Source organism: Cynoglossus semilaevis, chromosome 2, assembly GCF_000523025.1.
Source record: "Cynoglossus semilaevis isolate Cse_v1.0 chromosome 2, Cse_v1.0, whole genome shotgun sequence".
NCBI lineage: Eukaryota > Metazoa > Chordata > Actinopteri > Pleuronectiformes > Cynoglossidae > Cynoglossus > Cynoglossus semilaevis.
Window position 1 is genome coordinate 5,522,210 of NC_024308.1, and position 19,688 is coordinate 5,541,897.

General features: G+C 40.2%; 1 protein-coding gene across 2 annotated transcripts in view; it reads left to right on the top strand.

Annotated features, from left to right (window-relative positions):
* Positions 1-14,645, top strand: part of pla2g4ab (phospholipase A2, group IVAb (cytosolic, calcium-dependent)) — a 16,825-nt gene extending 2,180 nt beyond the window's left edge. The window contains exons 2-19 of one of the 2 annotated variants that reach the window (XM_008332934.3): positions 541-656; positions 1,273-1,354; positions 1,935-2,083; positions 2,276-2,389; positions 2,987-3,024; positions 3,428-3,572; positions 5,479-5,615; positions 5,987-6,209; positions 6,375-6,489; positions 7,318-7,455; positions 7,533-7,622; positions 8,413-8,478; positions 9,608-9,735; positions 9,812-9,923; positions 10,548-10,732; positions 10,818-11,007; positions 11,676-11,833; positions 12,679-12,837. In XM_008332934.3, coding sequence (XP_008331156.1) covers positions 639-656; positions 1,273-1,354; positions 1,935-2,083; positions 2,276-2,389; positions 2,987-3,024; positions 3,428-3,572; positions 5,479-5,615; positions 5,987-6,209; positions 6,375-6,489; positions 7,318-7,455; positions 7,533-7,622; positions 8,413-8,478; positions 9,608-9,735; positions 9,812-9,923; positions 10,548-10,732; positions 10,818-11,007; positions 11,676-11,833; positions 12,679-12,837 — 2,247 coding nt within the window. In that variant the 5' untranslated portion in view covers positions 541-638. Of the gene's footprint in view, positions 1-540; positions 657-738; positions 1,355-1,934; positions 2,084-2,275; positions 2,390-2,986; positions 3,025-3,427; positions 3,573-5,478; positions 5,616-5,986; positions 6,210-6,374; positions 6,490-7,317; positions 7,456-7,532; positions 7,623-8,412; positions 8,479-9,607; positions 9,736-9,811; positions 9,924-10,547; positions 10,733-10,817; positions 11,008-11,675; positions 11,834-12,678 lie in introns of those variants that run through there. The other variant, XM_008332927.3, reaches the window with a different exon arrangement.
* The last annotated feature ends 5,043 nt before the right edge of the window (positions 14,646-19,688 follow it).

Below are 19,688 nucleotides of genomic sequence, written 5' to 3' on the forward strand. Positions count from 1 at the left end.
TATACAGATATGTTTATAGAGAAAGGAGTGAAATATTTAGATGTTTTATAACTGTGTAGTGCTATACTAAAATATATCATACTGCCACAAGTTGAGATTATACTTTACTCCTAACGTTCAGTTTTCAAACTGTGCACAATAAGGAGGAAAACTCGTTAGAGAAAAAAACTTCTGTGCGCTGCATATGGTTGTGTTGTCATAAAAACGTACAAAAAATGTTTTAACCGCTTCTGTTGACCCAAGCTCTTATCATTGGTGTTGATGTGGTTGAACACAGATCCTCTCCTTTTCCTGTAGAATTATTTCTGAAGTACACGTTTCTTAAATGAAGCCTCTAGGCCTTATTACCTTACTGTTGAAAAGTGGAGGATTGTGCCTTTTTTTAAAGAGACTGTTAATGTAAACTGTGAACCAGTAACAGTTTGAACCTCTGCCAGGGTGTTCACTTCATTGTTTTTTTATCTTGTTTGTTATTGAAAAACAAGATACTTTAAATCTTGCTCTAGCGCTGCTGCTGAACTTCTGTGTCTGCTCCTCCAGGCTCTGGAAGCTTCAGTTCATGACCGTGATGTTCTCCTGACCCCGTTCTGCAGTTCGACTCAAATTTGTCCTGAACACCACTCGCCCAACGGCACACAATGGCGTCTAATATAACTGTGAGTATTGGGCATAGTAATTATTTTCTGTACACTGTGTAAAACTGCACTGCGATGATTATAAGTCACAGAGCTTTGAACCAAATCAGAGGAGTCCTGTGTCATCAGTGCAGGAGTGACAAGGTCAAATGAGGGTTAAAGGCAGACAACAATGAGATAAAATGTATGTAATGTGCCTTCACAGCCCTGCAGAGGAAGTTGTCAGCGGTGAAAAAAGGCTTGATGACATGTTGGGGTTTCAAATATTTGTTCAGCTTCTTTGAAAAAGAATGGTCTGTCCTACTTAACTAACAGTGTGCAACATGCCATTAAAAACAAAGCATTCATTAGAGCCAATTAGGTTTTCATTCTCGTAAATGAGGAGCCTGACATGAGGACAAGATGAGAAAAATGGACAAACAGTCCAAGTTCATAAAAGGGAGAAGAGACGTGTTCTTTACATGTAGGCCTCCTGCTGGAAGTGGATCAGAGGAGCAAGTAGGTTGTTAGAAATACAGCATACATTTTTGTTATGGTTATTTGGGCTATGACAACGGGCACTGTTTGATTACAGAACACTAATCTTTTGTCTTTTGACCTTCTCCTGATGATGACTGACGTAATGGATTTATTGCAGGTGGAACAGCAGTTCTCACACAAGTTCACAGTGAATGTGGTCAGTGCTGAGAACGTTACCAAGGGGGCGCTAGGCGATTTATGTAAGTTATTTTGTCATTGTTGTGTCTTTGTGGGTCTATACCTTTGACTGTCAAAAGAATATAAGTCTCCCCTCAGATGTGGTTTTAAAATTAAATTAACATTTTTACAATTTTTACCACTACCAATTATAATTAAATTAACATTTTTACAATTTTTACAATTTTTACAATTACCAATTACGTAAAAACAGGGACTGTGCTACAGAAAGTTCTCAAAACAAAATAATGAATATTTAAAAGTCAGGTAAACTGGATTACAAATTGGATTTTCTGTATTCAAACTTAGACTAACAGTGGATTAGATGACCCTGTCAGATGAACAAAATAAACAGCACTGTTATTAAAAAAAATGACATTTGGACTGCCACCCATCCAGAAAGGCCGTGTCGCTCAATTTTCAGCTGCAACCTATCATTTTAGAAACATGGCACAATACTACATGTACAAATACTCAGTGTACTAATGTAATGTCATTTTCAGCTGCAACCTATCATTTTAGAGACATGGCACAATACTGCGTGTACAAATACTCAGTGTGCTAATGTAATGTCTTTCTCCCTGTGTGTGTGTGTGTGTGTAGTGGATACCCCCGATCCATATGTGGAGCTGTTCATCCCAACAGCCCCAGAGAGCAGAAAGCGAACCAAACACATCGACAACGACATCAATCCAAAATGGAACGAGACGTTTCACTTCATCTTAGATCCCAACCTGCAAAACACACTGGAGGTTAAACTGCATTTTATTAATCAATAGAGTCTTTAGGAGCACACAGTGAATGTGGCTTCGATGCAACTCTGTTCTTATTACAGACACTTAGTGGTTTTTTTTATCTAGTTTTTGTTACATGTACTTTAAAAAATGAGTTGTCACTCACGTTCATTCATTCAATTACGCATCTCTGTTGTTTCCTTCAATCAGATCACATTAATGGACGCCAATTATGTGATGGACGAGACACTTGGAACGTCGTCTTTTGACATTAGTAAGCTCACAGTGGGACAAACTCAGACGGAGTCTTTCCTCATCGGCAAAGTACGCAACGAAAACTTCATGATTCCAGTCAATTTTCACTGAAAGCTTTAGTGTTACAGATCAGTGGGTGTTGTCATTATGAAGGATTGTAGAACAGTCTGCAGTTTGAAACCACACCTCATTAGACCGGGTTTCCAAGCTATCATTACAAGTGCAATGCAACATGTTCCTAAAAACGCACCACTGCTCCTATCAAATTAGGTCATTGTGAACAGATCGTATGACATCAACATTTACAAGTGTCTGTTCCTGTGTTTGTAATCATGTTCAGTCCTGGCTACAGTAGTTGAATGTGTAACTCGTGTGTTTTGATGACGGCGACTTCAGAATTAAATTAAAAATTGGCAGAGTGGATAATAATATCTCTGTTATTTTAAACCTCTCAGTAATGCCAGTACTCTGCAGTCAGCATATTTCTAAGAACTCATCAGCTATCAGATAGAGTAACTTACGAAGTTGTAAGACAAATGCTCTATAAACAAAGAAACGACTTTTAAAGACCTGAAATGATTGATGTTTGTGAACTGTTTACTGTTAAGAGCTGCTTTAATGTACTCACTCTACCCATGGTAACTGCATGTTTGAATATTTTGGCAGACGACCAAAGTACACTTGGAGATGTCACTGGAGATTTGGTATGTATCCCAACCATTATCCAATCATTTATTCACTTTTGTCATAGCGGTGTCTGTACGTGATATTTGTTACGTAGACCTGGGCTAAGGTTACAGAGGCGACACCGTTTGTTTGTAACCTAATCCATCCTAGGAACCGAGTAATTCATAGGAATTGCCTGGGTGTGGTAGAAACACTAAATTTAGCTGCAGGATCCGGTGACAACAGTGTTACGTAATATAGAGTGAAAGTGCATCACAATAGCTATAGTATGACTACAGAGGGGTTAGTGGGAGGATTTGGAAATACCACACATGGTTCACAGGTGAGTAACCATGAGAAGGTCAGTGTAACACAGACGACGTGTTTCAACATGGTCAATCATTTGTTTAAAGTCATGGAATGTCCCGTTCACATCTGCAGCACCAAACTGGACCTGAGGTTCAGCCTGGCCCTGTGTGACAAAGAGAAGGAGTTCAGACGAAACCGCAGAGACAGAGTCATGCTGGGCATCAAGAAGCTGCTGGACATGGAGAAACTCTGCTTCCAGCTCAGGTCTCCGGAAGAGGTTTGGAAATATCAATTATAGAAACATCTAGTGTACTCCTCATTCTATTTTTAAAAAACCCAAACACTTTTAAATTTCTTAGATTTTAAAACTCCACTTAAACAAACACAGTTTTGACATTTGAACTGTCTCTCTGCAGAAACGACACTCCCCACATTTTTTACAACTTTCTCTTGTGACAGAAGTCCTAATTAAGGACATGCCGACGACTTGGTCATTATGTCATTATTAATTATTAAGTGGGACTCATTTTTACATTCTTCACACATCTGTCATGTTTTTTTCCGTGACTCTGTGGAAAAAATGTTTCCACCGTTTATTTTTTCAGACTTACTGTGGTGACAAACATTTTGAATGGATGAGCGATTTAATCTACTTTGTAAAGTACTTCACAATTTTCTGGTAAAATAATGTATAAAACTATCAAATGTTCTTCAAAAAGAGCCCAAAACCAAACAATTCTATCAGTTGATTTCAAACCGCAGATAAAAAAAAGCAAATGGACAAATGATAGGTACAGTAATAGGTAACAAATAAAAGGTTTGTGCCTCAATCCATGCAGAACATTTGTCTGACTTTTAAAAAAAACACAACATTTTTGAAAAGACTTGAAGGCAGCTACCAAAACCTGACTGGTTTTCAGAACACACACCAGACTCAATAACAGTTCACACGACGAGACTGTGTTCGGATACTTCTCAAAAAATGTCAACATGTTTGATGGACTGGTCAGGTCTGTTCCACTCACACGTTTGCTGATTTGCATGTGAGCCGTTCACATACCAGCCGATTTCTGTGCCCAGGAGCCATGCTGACTGACTCGAGCTGGTGCTGCCTGGTGAAGACTGACAAACTGGGAACTACGGTCAAAATATGACAATAAGATAAATGCAATTTTATAATCTGTGCTCAGCTTTAGACACGGTGTGTCAGGTAGCAGAATTTAGCGCTAACAGTTAAATCCTTCACCAGGCATGAACCCTATCACTAGCCCTGCTGCAGATGGATGACATAAATACCCCAGTAAATCTGTCCACACACATTTTGAGACCAAAGAGACCAGTGAACAATGTCCTGTGTTTCTGTCTCGTCACAGCCACTTCGTCTGACCTGCCTCAGCAGGTGCCAGTTTGCATTTCTGTTTTTAGCTGTGTCAAACTCACATGCAAAAATCAAGAGGTTTAACATCGACACGTTACCATGTGCTCCTTCATGCTATTGGCTGCTGACATTATCGTGCTTACTAAATGTGGTTGATGAGCCTTAAAAAAAAGAAATTTGATCTGTTGAAAATATGTTGATATGTCCTAGACTGTTCCCTGCTCTGCCATGAGACTTGGCTGTAGACAGGCCGGTCAAACAAATGCACCTTCAGGCTTTTGGGTCTATAACGATCTACATCTTAATGAATAATTTCATATATTATGCACCTTCAGGCTTTTGGGTCTATAATGATCTACACGTAATTCTTAATGAATAATTTCATACATCAGAAGAATGTGATCTAAAAATGTTGTGATATATATCCCAGATTATTTAAATATTCAATGTAAAACAAGCAGCGAGCGACAGTGTCTTTAATCTTGCTGTGAACCCAGTCTTCTGAGTTTCCTCTCAGTTTGGGTTCCGTCTTGTTTCCTCTAAGCAGGCTGTGCTGTTCTCGCAGAACTGTATTTCTGTGTTTGTCTTCACTTTATTCAGGAAACTAGACAGAAGTGAGATAACCTCAAAAAAAAAAAGTTCTCAGACTACATAACACCACCCCACTATTCCTGGCAGCATGTTCATTACTGACCAGAAGATAAGCACAGGCCGGGGCGGGGGGGAAGTGATGTTGGGTGAGTGTGAAGCGACAGCGGAACATTTCAAGTCAGGTGTGAATGTTGTGTGTGTGTGTTTTGTCCAGGTACCAGTGATAGCTGTTGCCGGCTCAGGCGGTGGTTTCCGAGCCATGGTGGCCTTCTCAGGCGTCATGAAGGCCCTGTTTGAGTCCGGGGTTCTGGACTGTGTCACATACGTCGCTGGACTCTCTGGTTCTACATGGTGAGGTTTTTTTTTTAAATATTATTTCTGTGATTATTTTCTCACACTCTGACAATGACTTTGACTTCCTGTATTTCTTCATATGCTGCCCATGTTGCACACATCATTTCCTGTCCACCGACTCTCCTCCCTACTCAGTTCACAAAAGACAAAAAAATTACAAGACCTTTCTGCCCCTTTGATCCTCAAAGTCAACGGTGTCAGCTCTCTAACATTTTGATAACACCTGTGAAAACACCTCATAGACCTGGAGCTCCACTGTGCCAACACACACTCACAATGTTTTGGGAGTAAATCTTGGTAACAAAAACTGTATTAGTTCAAAATTCAGTTAAAAAAAAATCCTTCCTCATCTGTATTCGTGCACACAGGTATATGTCCACTCTCTACTCCCACCCGGACTTTCCAAATAAGGGACCAAAGGACATCAACAAGGAGCTGATGAAGAGGGTGAGCAGTAACCCTCTGAGGCTGCTGCTGCCCCAACACATCACCAACTACATCCAGGCTCTGTGGACCAAAAAGGCCAGAGGCCAGCCTGTTACCTTCACTGACATCTTCGGTATGCTCATAGGAGAGACACTGATACCTGCGGTAAGAGCCAGCAGCCGCGCGGGACTGTCAGTTCATATTTGTCCGTGTCTCCTGCTGCTACAGCTAATGCCTTGGTTATTGTTTAGGAGATTTTTGGATTCCCATCATACCAATGGATAAAGTGAAGTAAAAAGTGACCCCATCTGTGCTCTCTGCCCCCTACAGAGGATGGACACCAAACTCAGTGAGATCCAGGACAAAATAGATCAGGCTCAGAGTCCTCTTCCTCTCTTCACATGTCTGCACGTGAAGCCCGATGTTTCTGAGCTCATGTTTGCAGGTAAAAAAAAAGGTTTCCGTGCAAAGAAATATAATAACAATCTGCTGTTGATGTGACGGTGGTTCAACTTAGTGTCAGATAGAAACTGAGCCAAATTGAGGAACTGAGGCCCTGATAGACTCGAGGGTTTCTGCCCCCTTTGTACAATACTCCCTGACGGTGGAGGCTGCCAGTACGCTACTGTCCAATGAGACAAGAAGACAAAGAGACATTTGAACTGACTGTAAATAAAGGAAGACAGTCTGGTCTGTGTTTGATGGGGACACTGTTTAAAAACTGTCTATCGTATAAAATCCTTTAAAAACGTAGTACTACTAAATTCGAATAAACACTCAGTACTACTGACCTCATCCAAGAATAGTCATAGTCCCTACAGTCTCAGCTGTAAGAGAGGAACTGCTCATGTGTGCTGTTTCACTATGATATGCACCAACTCATTTAAGTCGTCTTTTGAAAACACATTTGAGTCATTATTAGCTCAAATCATTTTTGTTTTGTTTCTGTATGAACCACTGCAGTGGAAAATACCACACTGTCAAAGAGAGATTAGTGAATTTCAGTTCCGTATCAGCCTGTGTATTTTAACAGCTTTAAAGGATTGCAACACTACTGTTCCTCTGTTGTGTCTAAAACTCCAGAGTGGGTGTGTTTGTACGCAGTGGAGTGACGGAGTGGTCTAATTTATCTTTGGGAATTTGTGTTTTTGGTGGTTTCATTGTTTCAGCAAATACGTCATAAATGACTCGGTAAATATATAATAATAAGATTTGTGTACATACATACAGTACATGCATAGACTGACATAAAGATTATACTTTTGTCTTGCAGACTGGGTGGAGTTCAGCCCATATGAAATCGGGATGGCAAAGTACGGAACGTTCATGACCCCGGACCTGTTTGGGAGCAAGTTCTTCATGGGAACTGCTGTCAGGAAATATGAGGAAAACCCTCTTCATTTTCTCATGGGTATGAAAATTCAAATACTTTTGCAGTCAGTAAAAATATTCTGTTGTGATTCTGACAGAAAGTTTCTGGTGTAACAGGTGTTTGGGGAAGTGCCTTCTCTATCCTGTTCAACAGAGTGCTGGGAGTCAAAGACATGGGCGGGGGCAGCACCATGGAGGAGGAGTTAGGTAATGTATAAAATGTATTTGACCTTAAGGTTAAACCAGATACTGGTATAGTGTTTCATATGGGAGAAATATCAAGAATAATAGAATTATAATTGAATAGAAACTAGAATTATAACCCAAAAATTTAGCATCATAAAGTTGGGGGATTTTTGTCAGCTTTCAAAACTCTGAGAGAGAGAGTGAGAAAGGGAGGGAGATGCGATGCAATGCAGTTAATTTTTTTTTTTAAATTTACAAACACTAATTACTGAAATTAATGTGTTACTTTTTTGTGAAAATATATATATGTATAAATATATATATATATTAATGATATATTTATATAGAAACACACACTTGGTGAACGTCCTACCACAGCCTCCAGTCTTTTCTTTGCACAACAGTGAATTTGTTTTCACACATAGGATTAGTGTCTTCCCACGTTTAAAAATAGCTGACCTAAAATTATCCCACCGCACTTTTAAACATGCATAATGCAGGTATTTTTTGTGTGTGTTTGTGTGCGTCTACCTGTACGCCTCCTGTGATCATTTGAGAGCATATTTGACGGCTCACGTGTCACGGATGAATGCAGCTCTGCGTGTTGCACACTCAGCCCCTGAACTTTCCACTCGTTTAAAGGACAAATCTGTCTATCGTATTTCTTCCTGGAATCACCTAGACAGAGACATTAACAATAGCCAGTGAATTTGATAAAGTCAAATCGCAAATAGCGTCAGATACTGTGCCAAGGTGTTGTCTAAAAACAGACTTGGTAATCTGACAGTCATACCTGTGTTCTGTGTTCCAGAGCAAATCAAACCTCAGCACATTGTCGGAGATGACAGTCTGGACAATGATGATGATCCACGAAAAGGTGACCTGCACCTGACACTAACAACCTCTCTGTGTGCTCTATTATTTTTGTTATCATGTGACTAGCATATTAGGAGAAAAGCCCTAATACAGAAGAAGGAAGTATGAACATTTTTTACCGGTGTGATCTCTCCAAATACAAATGACCAGTGTGTGGGTTCAGATCCCTTTTCAGAATCCACTGGAATTTTGTGATTTTAACAAGAAGTGATTAATCTAGTATCAATAGAAGTGTCTGAGTTCAGAGTGACACAGGAATGACACAGCTTCACACCCACTGCCTCACCAAACTGCAGTTTTTTTACAACTGACTATACAAAATTAATTTAAACAACATTATCCTATTGTCTTTAAAATGCAAATGAAGGAGACAATAGTGCTCACAAATGTGATGGATCTATATTGGTAGATCAACTTCAAACACTAAAGGCCCTCTGGCTCAATCAGAAGTTTGAACAAGTCGATCCAAATTTGCTACAAAATTTCACCAAAGTAAACAGTGGGCTCGGGGAGCAGTGTGTGGGCACGGTGCCATGCTGGTGGACTCGAACCTGAAGCCTTACAGACCCAAGTCCGATTCCTTAACCACTAAGCCACTGCCCCATACACATGAGGGGGTCTACGAACCAGTGTTTGTGTTCTAGGAATTTGAGAAACAATTGAGAACCTCTGGCTTAGATGTAACAAAGTTGATGTTTTTTCAAAAAAACACTACAACCAGAAAAGGGGAAGGAACCCCCCCCCCCCCCCACACACACACACACACACACAAAGCCATCTCTTCTAGGTTTGCACCACTGACCCCAAGCTTGGAAAGAAAAACACATCTTCCAGAAAATTGTGAAAAAGCTACAGGCCTTGAACCTGAAAAAGTCCAGACCAAAGAGATAAAATGACTAAAGGAAGGAAATTGTCTTATCTGATTCTTGTCATTTACTGCTCGTCCTTGGGGTTTAATTACGTTATGTTATGTTAAACTCCACAAAACAGTTTGAGGCAGTTTTCTGCCGCTTCTCTTTTATCCATAACAGTCGCAAATAATTTGTAAATGTCATCAGGTAGGATGTGGGGGCACATTTATTTAGCAAGGTTGTGGTTTAAGGAGTTCATGACATGACTTTGGTGTTTAGGTGGAAGAGAGAACCAGGAAGCAGAGGACGATAATCGCAAGGCTCAGGCCAGCTGGGTTGAGAGAATGTTCACCTCACTCTTCAGCGATTCTTCTCTGTTCAACACCAGGGAGGGTCGTGCCGGGAAGGTAGCGTTTGCACTCGTCGTACTAGTTTCCATTGACCTCATGTCCCATTCATTACATCACCCTACTTTGTTTCCAGGTTCATAATTTCATGCTGGGCCTGAATCTTAACACCAGCATGCTTTTCTCTCCGCTGCACGAGGTCACGTATCACGCTCCCACACCCGAGGAAGAGGTGGACGCAGTCACAGGTGCAGTTCGAATGATTTCGAATGGTTCTACGTCTGTCTGAGAAAACACTGCCCTTAATGAGATGTACCGCACATTGGTTACAACCCATTCACTGTACAGTATAAGCTGCATCCAAATCACGTTGTAAATGAACTGACTGTAGTCATGTAATGAAGGGATCAAATTGTGGTGCATTATGGGATTTTTCAAATTATAGATCATACTTTTATTTAATGTAGATTTTAGAACTCTTTACAAAACTGACAACACTTGAAAACTAGTAGACATATCTGTATATCCTTCTTTTAAACTACAGACAGTTAGTTAATAACTTGATTAAATACATTTGAATGAAATCAGTCGACCAACTACGTAGTAACAAGTTCAAGTGTCAGGACTGGGCTCAAAGCAGCTACCACAGGTCTTGGTTGGGGTGTACCATGAAACCTTGGCTAAAGACATTTAGCAAAAACAGCCAAGGTCTGTAACTGTCTGTGTGTTCTGGGAGTCAGAAGAAACCTCTGTGAGGAAATGTTCAAAGACGGAAACTGCTGTTGAACGTGTGTGACCTTCACAGACCATAGGCTTACTGTAAAAACAGGCTGCGGTTACACGGCTTATTTCGTTCTGTGTGATCTTCTCAGACCCGGATGAGTTTGATCGCATCTATGAGCCTCTGGACGTGAAGAGTAAGAAGATCCATGTGGTGGACAGTGGCCTGACCTATAACCTCCCCTACCCTCTCATCCTGCGCCCCCAGCGCACGGTTGACCTGATTATCTCGTTTGACTTTTCTGCCAGACCCAGTGATTCCAGCCCTCCATTCAAGGTCTGATATGGCTTTTTAACAAGAGTCATATATTTATACAAGTACCAGTAACTGACGTTTTCTCCCAACCATTTCTACGCAACAGGAGCTACTGTTGGCCGAAAAGTGGGCTCGAATGAACAAGCTTCCATTCCCCAAGATTGACCCCAAAGTCTTTGATCGTGAGGGCCTGAAGGAATGTTACATCTTCAAACCAAAGAAAGGAGAGAAGAACTGTCCCACCGTCATCCACTTTGTCCTGGTCAACATCAACTTCAGGAAATTCAAAGCCCCTGGTGAGTGCCTGAGAGCGTGGAGTTTTCCACAGCATGTGCAGGAGGGAAAATATGCCCAGTCTTCTCGTCTTTATTATTATATTAATGCTGGTTTACCATCAAGACACATGAGACATCTCTTCCTCGAAGTTGCACTTTGGAACATGAGCATGATGGCTTGAAAAACATGATTTTTGGTAAGTGTCGGGTCACCTATCTGAGTGACCCTTAACAAGTCTCCTTTCATCATCACTGGGGTTTTATGCTGGGAATGATGCGATGGTCTGTCCTGTGTGTGTGTGTGTGTGGGGGGGGGAGATGCCCACAGATGATCCTCCTCTTCTGTGTGAGTCTTCTGTGTTTTATGAGCTGTACCAGTAAGTTATGGCTCCTCAGAGAACCAGGTGCCAGAGTGTAAACATGTCGTACATCAGCAGAGACACAAAGACACACTAACCACACTGAGTGGGTTGTCGGCCCCTCATACATCCGCTGTAATGTCTGTTAATAGACATTACGTAAGCTAAACTAACATGTAAAGAAGAAATACCATAAATGGACTTCCAACCAAAAATGATACATTTCTAATCCTGACAATTTAAAAAAACATTGCAAATGAGCACCCAGTTGCTGTCTTTTATCCATTCATTCCTGACGTTAGACAACTATGCTTGCGACTCTTCTTACAGGTGTGCCCAGAGAAACGGAGAAGGAAAAAGATTTGGCAGATTTCGACATCTTTGATGACCCTGAATCACCGTTCTCAACGTTTAATTTCCAGTACTCTAACGAAGCTTACACCCGCCTCCATGATCTCATGGAGTTCAACACGCTTAACAACCTTGAGGTCAGTTTCTTAGCAATCATTTTATTCTAGGATTACTGATCAAAGGAATTTTCCATCTGAAAAAAAAGTATGAATACTAGCATCAAAATATATTTGCAATACAACCCTGCAAAGGAGAAACAATTTCAGTGCTGGTACTAGTCATTTTCTGTTTATTTCCCTTTATCTCGTGTTGTCACTGGGGAAGTTTGTGCAGTGCAGTGTTGTCACCAAACAATTCATATTAATTCATTGTGCAACATAAATAGCTGCACACCACTCAAGACGGGAGAGTACAGGCCTGGACAAGATGACAGTGGGTGTGTAAGTGTGTGAAGTCAGACTGACTTTCACACACTATCTGAGTCACTTCCTCACAGGCGTAGAATTCAAATGAATCTGATTTGACTGGACAGACACACTGTCCACAAATATTTTCATAAATACATGGTCAAAGAAACAGGGCGGTTTATGACTTAAAAAAAAGTTGATTGAGCCTTTTTTCTCCCTAAGAATATTATTATTACTCCATATTTCACCTGTTTATTTTATTATTTTATTGTTAAATGTGCCCATTGTGGGCCCAAACGAGATAAGCAGACCCATGAAAGTGAAACTACTGCTGGTGTTCATGATTGGGTTGGAACTTACTGCTGTAGTGTGCGCTGCTGCGTTATTTTTATGCCACAAAGATTGCTCTCATTATGCCACATGAGAGCAACATTCGAGAAGGGCAAAAGGCACAATAATCCTTTTATTCTGATGATCTTGTTTTCATAATCATGGAAAGCTAAAATCAGAATCAAATTTCGATTAATCGCCCAGCCCTTGTTATTATGCTTTAATACTGTCTTTGTCTTTTGTAGGTCATTAAAGATTCCATCAAGGACTGCATCCTCTCTCGGAAGGAGAACCCTTCATGTAGCCCTGTGCCATTCTCTCTGAGTGAGATCCCGAAAAAGAAATTTCTCAGAAGAGATCAACACTCAAAAGCCTGGAATCACTTGGGAATGGATAAAAAGTAATCACCTTTGGCCAGGGAGGATAGACTGTTTGGTAAACTGGAGGATGTACTGTAGTTTATTAAATAGGTTATTCACTTTCTTTTTGGAAAGTGTAATAATCTATTCTCCGATCTCTCTGAACTAGCAGTAGGCTGGTTAAACTTGAATACAAGAATATTTTCACCTCACGTTTACTGGTGAAGGCCGTGTGCATTTATATGGGACAGAGAGTGACTTTATCCAGCACTGGAATTTCAGATATCAACACCTGAGGGCTGGGTGGTGAAGCCAAACTCTGGTCTTCGTCACCAACATCCAAAGACTATCATTCCTGCATGTCTCCCTGATGATACCTGATATTATATGTCCTCTTAACTTTCTTTTCAGCCTAAAAAAGGAAGGACTTTTGGCTCTTATTTCCTCAGACATGGTGTGAACAGGTTTGCAGCACCATGTCGTCCAGAGTTTGTGTCGACATCTCTTGGCTTTACGTCTCAAGTGCCTGTAGCGAAGCTGAATCTGAATTGCATCTCTGCTTTGATTATTTCTATGCCTGCTTGCTGTTCCTAATTTTTACTTTTAGACATCTGAAAACCTCAGCTGTGCTTTCCATAAACAGCCTGCTATTTGAGTATGATTTTTTCTTTCGACAAATCCAGAAGGCTGGTTTTAACATGTAATCCTTTTTCTAAAACGTGAACTAGGTGCTGCTTGTTACCATGGATTTGTTGTTGTTTGAAAGCAACTCCTAAACATGAGGCATGTACCCTGTGTGGATATCTCAACAACTCGAGGATGTTTACCCACCTACAGGGAAGCAGCACTCCCTGCTCCCCTGGAGGGAGTGCCTCATATTAAAGCCACCATTTTGGTAAAACAAAACCTGGCGCCATGGAAACCATCGCTTCTTCCCTAATACTCCTAGATGAAGATGCACGTTTGAGTTGTTCACACTGCTTTTAAGATGAAGCAGCTGAAGTTTACATGGACTACGACTTATTCCTAGTCCGTTCTGTCCTCCACCTAATCCAGCTCACTACAGCGGGTTGAACCTATGCAGACTCTATGCAGGTTCTAGTGGAATTTTACACACTACACCTACACCTACACCTGCAGCAGCACAGACCTGGAATCTGACACATTACACCTATACCTACAGGGGCCTAGAGCTGCACACACACAACAGTGGAATTTTACACTGAAGTGTGTCCGACCCCTATACGGTCTTGTCTCAAACTCTTTGGTTCAATAGAAATTTGAGAAAAGACGTGTGCTGCAGCAGTGCATACAGCAGCGGCAGCACCAACATATCTGCGCAAATCACTGTCTTGTGTGGATTTTCTGGCGTGCAGGTGTATTGTTTTCTGTTCAATAGTTATTTCTGTAGTATGTCAATAGTTTTAATATTATTATTATTTCAATTATTTGTTACCGATCTGTATTGTCTCTTTCACACATTGAACATGTTTTTCCATTAAAAGAACCCAGTACAAAGTCCTATTTTAATCATTTTTGTCTGTAAAATCACCACTACTCTGCTCTAAAGTCTTAGGTTGTAACTTTCCAACAAGAAAAATAACCCAATGAATCTTGTGGAACTCTGTCAGACGTTATACGTGTGTGGTCTGTGCTAGAACCGTTGGATTTTTCTTACAAACATGTTCTTCTTCCATATATATATATATATTTTACAGTGTTTACAAATGCATCAACATCTACAGGGGGTTTGTGCAGAACTGAGACAGAAACCTGAATAATCCGAGTCTTTTTTTCTATTTTAAGTGAGAGATAATTAATATTATATGTGTAATAAAGATTTTTGTCTGACATGTTTTCTTTGTGTTGTTTTTCTTAATATGATAAACAGTATTACCTTCATCAATGAGTTTAAATGCAATTTGTGTTTTGAATGTATTAATAATAAGATCTATTTTTAGTTGGTGCAGGGTCCTTATTGCAATAATTTGGCTCAAATAATTACAGGTAAAATAAAGCGTTTAATTACACCAGTTCTCTAATTTCTGGTAACACTGATGAACATACTCCAGACTGGTAGGTAGCGGTAATGTAATGTGTTTTTTCAATCAGCTCAGCACTTCCAATTCCAGTGTAAAGATTGTACTAAAGCCAAGCACAACTTCAGTTGAGGAACAAAGAAAAAACAAATCCAGGGAAATCTCAGCACACTGTAAGGACTACAAGGATTTGAGGTTGATAAACCACCCGTCCATTAGCCCACCTCCACCTCCTCCACTCCTGACTTCCATCAACCAAAAAAACCTTTTCTTCTTGTAAATCCACTTGGCATGATTCACTTTCCAAACTTCCCACTCATACATACGCATTCTTGAACTTCTTGTATTCGGGTGCCTCCTCTCACACTTTCCTGGCTGGACAGTGACACACATTTGCATTGTTCCAGGCCACCCGCAAAGGGGAGTCAACGTCTCTGTCCGTCTCGTGTTGTTGCTGCAGAGGAACACACCGGAGATAAAATAAGTGAAGATCAAAGTCACTGCAAGTAAAGATAGAAGAAGGAGGAAGCAGCAGGAGATGGCAGATAGAGAGAACCATGTCATGACCTCAGTTCACCGTGTGGGAACAGGTCAGATTTCAAGCCACAGATGTCAATCACAAAGTACACACTTTACTATTGGTGGCGTCTGCATCAATCACCAGTACCATTATGAACAACTTGTACAGCCGAAGAAAAGGCGAAGGTAGCAAAACCACATCCATACACTCTGCATCACAGCTGTAAATGATGGACGAACCGAACATTGCAACCTACAATTCCGTCTTCAAGGGACTCTGGCAGTGAACTACATCACTGATTTTAATTAAACCTGTCTACTTTTTATTTCAATATATAATACTTTCATACATTCACCAAGACAGTGTAAAAGACAATAGGGTTAGGGTTTGGAATAGCTAAGTCAACCTCCCTGGAGGAGTTCATTCAGCTTTAAAAAGAGCTGCGTAACATCTTGTCTGATTCTGCAGCAGATTGTCGACGTCCGAGAAGATAACACCGTGATGATGCTGAGATGGCATGTTGTTTATCAGACAGGCAGAATCCAACGCAACATTACGACCTGTTGCATAATGGGATAGTCAGGATTTTTGGAGTCAAAACCTTGGAGTGTTTTTCTCTGGAGTGTTTCCAGAGATTCCTTTAGCAGAAGATAATACATTTTTTCTAGGTTTTAAGGATCACATTTGTTTGAAGAGGACTTTCCTTCCTTTTACTGTGAGCAAAGAGGATATTTGTTAAACACAGAAAAAAAGGTTAGGAGAAAGCAAATATAAAATCATGAATGCCGTTGATGACAATGTGTGCGAATGCTCTACCTCAGAACACAACACTTCAGCTACACAGCACATAATTAACTGGCATCAATACACCATCTCTCACACACTGCTTCGTGATAGTACTGAGGACACATGAGGCAGATCGTGATACAAGACAAACTGTTCACGGTCCTTTGCTGTCTAAATGTTTGCCTTATTTAGGTGATGCTTTGAATATGAATCGTGTCACCCAGTAAATTACCACAGGTGTAATTCATGTTGAGATGTTCATTTCTGCAGGGGTCACCGAGCATATTTTACATGAAAGAGTAAAAAAAAAAAACATATTTGTTGTTTTAAAACCTTAATGAGAAAAAGGTTAGGGATTTGGGTTTGGAACCAAATTGATAAGTGGTATCAATGTACCACTGCCTCCAAAAACTATAAACTTATTTAAACTCAAATTATACACTGCAAGAAAGACAAAATTCCATTTCCAGCAGATTGACTCCTAACGCCAACCTCAGGTCACACCTGTAGAATCTGATTCTGATTCATTACAGAAAGAATTCTAGAAAGTGTTTAAAAAAGGCCACCATGGGAATTCCACACCTTTCTCAAGGTCTAAAGTATTCTCCGGTGAGACTCAGAACAAATTGCTCCTAAATATGTGAATAGGTGAGAATGATGCATGAATGGGAGAAAGCCCTGAATAAATCCAGAGGATGTAGATCTTAAGAACAGTGAGCCGGTTGTGAAACAGTGGAATGTAACTTAAGCTCCTCTGCACAGCGTTCTTTCCTTTAACTCACCCAACCATTCTCCGGATCCCTCTGTCCTGCCTCCACTCCCTCACTCTCACACACAAAAGAAGGGCTTTGCGTGCATTTGTCATGAGTGTCCTTATTATGGGCGCAGACGGCCACAACCCGTCTGTGCTATGCGAGTGAGTAAGCACATCAAAAGGCAAAGGTACAGGCGCACACATGACATTCACGTGAACGTGTTACTGATAAAGCTCCAGGTTCTCATCATGGCCACCACTGTTTTACCCTCCACTCTGCGCGGCTGCACAGATCACACTAAAGAGAAAGCCTGACTGGATGAAGCCTCTTCAACAACGTTGACATGTCTGCATGCTCTGTGTTTAAATTTCAGCGCAAACCTGCAGGGCACAGGGCCAAGTGCTTCCATGCCAGAGAGTAGGACTAAGATCAGAGCAAAGTATCCTGAGCACATAATGAGCACCCTCACCTGAGAGGAATATCACTCACGGATAATGGTTTAATTAGGGGATGTAATGATTCACCAGGAAATGGGTTGGGTCTTCAGGCCAGTAGTGACTGTGGGTGGTTTCGTTAGACCTGAAGAGGATTTAGATTTTTTGGTTTTTGCTTTGTCGCCTTCAACCTGTAGGCAGAAGTGACCCAAATCTGTTTTTTTAAATCACACAGTGAACATCACAAATTCAATCAAATCCTGACAAAGAATCATAATAGAACAACAAGACCGACAGCCTTAGTTATCACCTCACCACCTGAAAAAGGTGTGGAATTCCAATGAAACACTTTTTTAATGAAGTCGTGGAAAATGCTTCTCTAGAATGCTCTCCTGTAATGAGTCAGAATGCGATTACTGCAGCTTTCCTGCACACATTTACAGATGAAGTATGATTTAGGGAAAAGGCATTAGAAATCAGTCTTCACTGCTCTATTCGTCTTGCGGTGACTTGTGGATCACCACAGCAGTTAATCCTTGGAATGCTGTGGACATTCTTGATTGATGCAATATTGACGACTGGGTACCAGAACTTAAGCAGACACAGCTCAGGCCCCTTTTTGTTAATCTGAAAAAAAAAAACCCAAATTGTTATTTAATTAGTTGTTTAATATTTATTTTTGTAATTGTAATAAAATTAAAGGTGTATTTGCTTCATTAATGGTTTGGCTATCTATTTATGCTAACTTTAAGATATCCCTTTAGCTATATACATATATATAGCTTTTAGACATTTAGGTAATATGGTGCACTCAATAAATGTCCCATCATCAGCCCCACTAAAAGAAACTGCACGGTTGACATGAGAGGAAAGAGGAAAAACGAAAAATAATGACCAAATACACTTCTTACAAAGAGCGCAACAGCAGGGCGAGGTGTGTCTCACAGAAGCGAGAATTAACATGACCTCAGAGTTCTGGTATCAAACATTGGGGGGGTTGTTAAAAACGTTCACTTGTTCCCTGAAATATATACTGTCTCGTTTATAAAAAGGGTATGGTGGGAGTTGGAAATTGTATCTTGTTTCCTGCAAAGAGTAGTAATAGAAAAAATGCAGCCACATGACTCAGGAAAACCCTGACATTAGAGAACGTAAGTGCTGCTGTGTGGGATCACAATGACCAGCACATTACAGACGCAGTCAGATAAACACATTTTCAGTAAAAAAAAAATCAAACATTATACTTCATCTGAGTAGTATCTTCATCTGTTTAGTCTGTAAGGAAAACTACATCACAGCTTATCTAGCACTCTGCACTGTCTCATCAAGTGGAGTCACTCTATAAATATCACAGAATGTTCTTCATTGCGAAACAAATTATTAAATGTTTTGCTAATGTTTGTTCATCTGTCAGCAGCACAACTTAGTATTTAAGAGATGGATTTTAGCTAAAAAAAAGTTTTACGGTTAAGCAGCTTAAGAAAGATGGAAAAAAGAAATCCAGATTTTGTCAGTGAAAGTGAATAAAGACTTGCACTTTGGTGTAATAACACTCTAGGGAAATGAATCAGTTTGTGCACGTTTGTGGCACTGATTTCTTTGGCTCAGACGTCCGAGAATTCTTTTTTTCTTTCTTCCAGCTCAGTGAGACTGTGCTTCAAGAAAAAGTGTCATTCTTTCTCTTTCCAGTCACTGATCCAACCATGTGGCCTGGTGGGCTGTAGCCTTTGATGCTGATTTTGCTGACATTGCAAACTGACACTGCTGCAGGAGATCACGAATTCTCCAAGGTTCTAAACATTTTATTCTATTCTCACGTGTTCTCAGGTGACCTAACCAGAATTGTTAATGCCATGTTTTTTTATTTTAATTTAGTAAAAAGGTGTTTTTTTAATTTCCCATTCAACAAAAAAAAAACAAATACCCCCCCCCCGAAAAATATGGTAAAATCATAATTATTTAGACAAAAGGTAATATGACGGATGACGTTTAGAAAAGAACACTTCGTTGCGTTATGGTCGTACACTACGGCAATAACAGTTTGTACAAATCTATATTTGTTTTGTACTTCCAGTAGTTTGAAAGCAACCACGGTATCTACGGTATATAGAGCTTTCGTGTCAAGTATTTCTACATTTTAAACAAAAATAAATCTAAGGTTTTTTTTTTAAATAATTAAGCGATTTTACATTTTACAACATTTTATATAAAAAATAATGTATTTCCAACGATCTGACATTACAAACCGCCATGTACTTGCCTTATTTATAATACTATACTACCCTCTTGCGGCCAAATGGCCCTGTAAGACTGGGGCTGCAGTTTTAAAGTTGACCATCAGGTGGGGATGTTTTATTAACAG